Below are 5,691 nucleotides of genomic sequence, written 5' to 3' on the forward strand. Positions count from 1 at the left end.
CCCCCCCCTGGGCCCCCCGTGCCCTTTCGACGGGGCGGCCTGGGCCCCCCGGCCCCCCCCGGGCCCCCCGCAGGGCTGCTTCGCCTGCATCGCCAAGCCCCCGGCCCTCCGGCACGCCTCGCCCGTCCTCTCGCCCTCCTCCGCCGCGCAGCTGATGGAGAGCAAGGGCTGCAAAGGGGACAGCCTGCGGCCGGCGGGCCCGTGCAAGCACTCCGTGGAGAAGAAGACCATGACCAACCCCACCACCGTCATCGAGATCTACCCCGACACCAGCGAGGTGAATGACTACTATCTCTGGTCCATCTTCAACTTCGTATACCTCAACTTCTGCTGCCTCGGCTTCATCGCTTTGGCCTATTCGCTGAAAGTGAGTGCTGAGCGCCTGGGGGAGCGCTTTGGGGCCGGGGGGTAGCTCACATCCGTGCCACCAATGCGGGAGGATGCACCACTGGCTGTGGGGTTGGGGATGGCGATGGGGAGGTGGCGATGTGGTTTGGAGCTGGGGATGTTGTTTGGTGGAGAAGAGGCACTAGGACCAAAGGCACCTTCCCAACAGCACATACCACGCGGGCATCCCGCACTCTGGCACTCGGTCCCTTCTTCGGGGCATGCGGGGATCTGGTGGGATCGAGATGCAGCAGCACTGTGCTGTGGGGCAGGAGCCATAGGTGTCATCAGGCAGCACCACTGGTCAGGTTCTGGTGGGGAGAGATTGCCAAGTACAGGGTAATGCTGCCTCTTTGCTTCTTGCCCTCTCTCCCACTAAAATCCCAAAAGAGGAAAGCTGTGGGGGGAGCAGCCTGGCCGGGATGTGAGATTCAGCACTAGAGCACCTGGGAGCATCTCAGGATCTGCCATGGCAAAGGACTCCGTGCTGCCCTTCCCTTCCTAAAGATGAGCCATATGCACCCGCAGAGAGCCCACGGCTGTGGGGCAGCCCCGTGTGGGTCACACTCTGGGGGCAGGCAGCTGGCTGATGTGCTTTGGCAGCAGCATTTAGCGGGAGGCCGGCGCGCAGCCTGGCTTCGTCACAGAAACAGATCAATGAACCCCAGGCAGCACCGGGCAGGGAGTGCTGGGCAGCCCTGGGCTCAGCCTGCACCGGCCCCCTGCCTCAGTTTCCCTTCTCTCAGGTTGGGGTTGTTCTTGTGCAGGAAGCACAGAGGGTTAAGATTTCACATCTCCAGGACACCACGTAGCTACACTGGGTGTCCCTGCAGTCCCTGTGTTGCAGGTAGTAGTGGGGCCAGGACCTGCTTGAGCTATCCCATGAACCAGGGGGTAGGAGAGATCCCACTGTGCTCCTGGAGCTCTGTGATGGCCTTGGCTCCTTGCCTGAAGGGAACACACAGCCCTCAGAAACGGGTTGGAGTGTGGCAGAAGGGCTGGTGGGCGCTGCCCAAGGCTGGGCTGGGAGCTGGGACAGAACAGGGACAGAACGGGGTCACTGCAGCGGTGGCAGCAGTAGGTCCAGGCTGAGAGAAGCACGGGGACAGACGCTTCATGCTTTGAGCCCACAAGTGTCTCTGCAGGCACCCCAGCATGTGGCAGCACTTCCAGCAGCTTTAGCATGCTCTGACAGCAGGTGAACACCTCAGTACTGCGCTGTTGTGGGACCTCTGGGTGCCTGCACTGCTGCCTGGGACCTGTCTGGGGTGCTTCAGAAAGATGCCGAAGAAGCTCACCGACGTATTTAAGCTCTTACACAAAAAGATATATGAAGTGAGGTAGAGTGAAGACAGTGCCCTCCCAAGCCAGGTGCTCCATGTGACCCACCAGGTGCTCTGGGTGATCCCGTGCTGCACATCTCTCTGTTTCCCTTGTAGTGGGACAGGTGCTCAGCAGCCGTGCCTCTCAGATCGTATCCCTTGGGGCTGTTTCTGCACCTCAAGGTCAGTGCGGTGGAGCAGGAGTGGTGTGCCAACACGAAGCTGTGTGCACTGGGCTGGGGCAGAGGAGATGAATGGCAGCAGGAGGGGGGAGCTGGAGCCCTCGGGTCACCTCCCTGCAGGCCCAGGGCCACTCCAGCACTCTGGGTTCCTTCGCTTTGATCAGAAGGCATTGCTGCAGCTCTCCTGCACCATGGCTCCGTGGGCTGCCCCCCTTCCCAGCTCCCAGCAGTAATGAATGGTGCATTGGGGCACAATGTCAGGAACTCCTGCTCTGGAGCAATATCTCCAGAGAGTGCCGGGGGAAGCCAGCACCTCTCTGGGCACCAATTAGGTGACGAGGCAGGAGATCTGAGAAGCTCGGACGAGTTCCACCACAGAAGCCATGCTTGGACTGCATTGACATCAAGGCAGCAAGGTGCTCTGGCAGCTTTTGGAACCCACCCGGCAGCCTCTGTGGCTGCTCTCAGAGCTCTTCTGCCAGCAAGGCGCAAGGCACATGGGCAACACGATGGCTGGATTTGCTCCCGGCTGATATGCGGAGCAAATAAACCCCAGGATTCGCTTCAGAGCAAAAAGCTCCTTACGCGCAGGGAAGCAGAGCGCTGTGTGGGAAATGGGTTTACAGCCAAACCAGCCTCTTCCCAAAGCGTGCTTCCACCAGCTGCGGGCTGAATACTAAGCACAGGCTGCCTTCAGCATGGCCTCATTAGAGTCGTTATCAACAAACCGTTTGTCTCCTTGGGAAAGCTGACACAGCACTGGTACCCACCCGCAAGCACCCGCTCCTGAACGAGAGCTGAGCCTGAAAGCCGAGATGGGAGGTGGGAAAGGGATGGGAAGCGCGGGGATGGAATGAGGAGCTGGCACGTAGCCTTGGTGGAATTGGGATGGAGGGAAGTGGATGTGCGGTGGGGCTGAAGGATGGGAAGGGAGTTGCCTTGAGTGGGGTGGATCTCCAGTGCAGCCCTCATGCAGTGCTCTTGGGAAACCTCACAGTCAGCAGATGTGAGATAACCATCCTCACCCATCAGCTATCTCCATGGGAAGGAGGGCCAGGGTCCCAGGATAACTTCAGGCAAGGTGGGGAGGATCAAAGTGATGATGATAAGAAAAGTGTCTGGGACTGAGACAGCACCTGATCCGGGATCAGGGTGTTTATATGGCCCTGGGGACATGTCCTCACCTTGGGAAGGAAGGAGACGGCTTCCAGGATCAGACCACAAGCAGTCTGGAGCAGGAAACACCTCTTCATTATGCTTGTGTGCTGCAGGGACCCCGTCATTCACCTGGAGCTCACAGACAATGTAAATGATAATGGCCAATATGGGATATTTGCATAAGGAATCTATAAGGTGTGTGGAAAAATAATAAGGGAGGAGAAGAAAGGACCACACCAAAGGGTTGGTGAGGATGAGAGATGCACACAACCAAGGAGGCTAGGGGTAAAGCTAAGGCCAAGAGAAAAGACATAGGCAGCAGGAGATGGAGAACATCGGAAGAGCACCACTTGCTGTGAGGTCTGCAGGAGCAGGTGAATGGGAAAAGAGGCACCAGGGGCCTATCAGCAAGGGGGAGGAGCCCAAAGCAAGGTTAAATTGAGGGCATTGCCAGGAAGGGAAGGAAAAGGGAGATGGAGGGGCCAGGGAGAAGGTAGGATGTTGGGAGTTGGTATGTGGCATGCTAAAAGAATGAAAGGTGGGAGCACTCAAAGCGAGCTGGGAGGGAATCCCAGGGAAGGGGGGAGGAGGTGGAGGTGGTGGAGGTGGGGAGATCTCAGGGCAGGAGGATCTGGTCCCACAAGGGCACAGCGAGCAGAAGGGTGCAGAGCCTGGACCACCAGCTGCACCGGTCTGCATGGGTCAGGATCCTCACCAAGATAAAGTCACTACCCATGGTGAAGTCACCATCCCTGGAGGTGTTCAAGAGCTGTGTGGATGTGGCACTGAGGGATGCGGCATGGTGGGGATGGAATAGAGGCTGGACTTGGTGATCTTAGTAGTCTTCTCCAACCTTATGTCTTCATAGAATAACAGATTCATTAAGGTTGGAGAAGAGGGTGCACTGGGGCTGGCCTTCACCTCAAGGTGCCCACTCCACCAAGCTGGAGCTCTGCATCTCTCCAGGTTTTTGGGAGGATGCAAAACCCACAGAACCATTCCTGAGGTGAGCCATCCTGGGCACAGAGCTGCCACAAAGGGCTGCAGCATTGCTACCTTCCCTGAGGTCATCTCCCATCCAGGCAGGCCACCAAGCCAAGCACAGCATGTGACAGCCAACAGCACGGTATTGAGCTGGGACTTCCCTGGCATCCACTCAGTGCCAAGACACAGAGAAAAGGCTTCTGCCACTGCCTGCCTGCTCTGCAGGTCCTTGTGCACTGGGCTGGCCCCATTGCTGCTGGCTGGGCTCGGAGCCCTGCAGAAAGGATGGCATGGTGTTGTGAAGCTACATGGCCCAGCAGGACGGAGGGGTCTGGCAGCCCACCCCTGTGCTGGGCAAGCGGCATCGGGCTTCCAGGAGAGCACTGCAGGAAGGAGAGAGGAAAAAAAGTGGCTAGGACGTGGTCTGAATGCGGTGCAGGATGTTTGCAGAGAGCTCCTGATCGATAAAAGGTTTTTCATGTTTCTAGGAGTCCGCTGCAGGATTTCACAGCCTGTCACCGACACCTAGTGTTCAGCCAGCAGCATCTTGCTCATGATAGCAAGCGCGGGGCTGAGAGCACGAACACAGCCCCAGAGCCCTGTGGCACGGAGCGGGCAGCACGGCACACGCTGCACCATCCCAAGGATGCTGCCAACCCGATGCGGAAAATGGGGCAAAATTCTCTGGTGCCGCGTCCTCTGCGCTCCGGGTGCTGAGTTCTATCTGTGAGAGGTTTGGTGACGGGGATGTAGCCCTGCTGGACAGGAATGGAGCGCATTCCAGGGACGAGCATCACCATCCCTGCATGGCGATGCCACCTGTTGCCCGGTGATGCCATGCGGGGCTTGGTGATGCCATCTACCGTGCAAAGACGCCGTCTGTTGCCCGGCAGTGCCACCTGCTGCCTGCTCGTGTCATCGCTGCTCCTGGCGGCCTGGAGGAGGCGGGGACAAGCCGGTGACATGGACTTGTAAAGTCCTGACCCATTCGGAGACCCCCCCCCAAGGGTTCATAGAATCATAGAATGGTTTGAGTTGGAAGGGACCCTTGTAAGTCATCTGGTCCAACTCCCCCACAATGAACAGGGACAGCAACAGCTCGATCAGGTGTTCAGGGCCTGGCCCAGCCTGATCTTGAATGATTCCAAGGATGGGCATTGCATTTCTCTGGGCAACCTGTTCCAAGCTGGGAAGAGCAGAGCTGCCCCATCAGCTCTCTGGTGCCTGCTCCAGCTGGTGCAAACCCCAGAGCTGCCAGGATGGCATGGCACGATGCATCTGCACCCAGATCTCTCTGGGGATGCATTATTACTTTTATTACATCATTTTATTATATACTATCATGATACATCTCCCAATTAATTTTGTTTTTCCACCTCAGGTCCGGGATAAGAAACTCCTCAATGACTTAAATGGCGCAGTGGAAGATGCCAAGACAGCCCGGCTTTTTAACATCACCAGCTCAGCCCTTGCCACCTTCTGCATCATCCTCATCTTCATCTTCCTGCGGTACCCCCTCACTGATTACTAGCAGGAGGCCAACAGCAGCGCCGCCGCCAAAATGCCTCTATGCCAGAAGTGTCTGCAGTTGTTTCCTGTAGCAAGGACGTGAGAGTAAAACTACTCTGCCGTGATTGCAAAAAANAAAAAAAAAAAAA

General features: G+C 57.4%; 1 protein-coding gene across 1 annotated transcript in view; it reads left to right on the forward strand.

Moving 5' to 3' along the window:
- IFITM10 (interferon induced transmembrane protein 10) overlaps positions 1-5,691 on the forward strand; it is a 6,618-nt gene extending 927 nt beyond the window's left edge. The window contains 2 exon segments of the mRNA XM_021402480.1: positions 1-367; positions 5,415-5,691. The exon segment at positions 1-367 is cut by the window's left edge and continues 2 nt beyond it. Coding sequence (XP_021258155.1) covers positions 1-367; positions 5,415-5,564 — 517 coding nt within the window. The 3' untranslated portion in view covers positions 5,565-5,691.

The sequence above is a fragment of the Numida meleagris genome, chromosome 6 (genome assembly GCF_002078875.1).
Source record: "Numida meleagris isolate 19003 breed g44 Domestic line chromosome 6, NumMel1.0, whole genome shotgun sequence".
NCBI lineage: Eukaryota > Metazoa > Chordata > Aves > Galliformes > Numididae > Numida > Numida meleagris.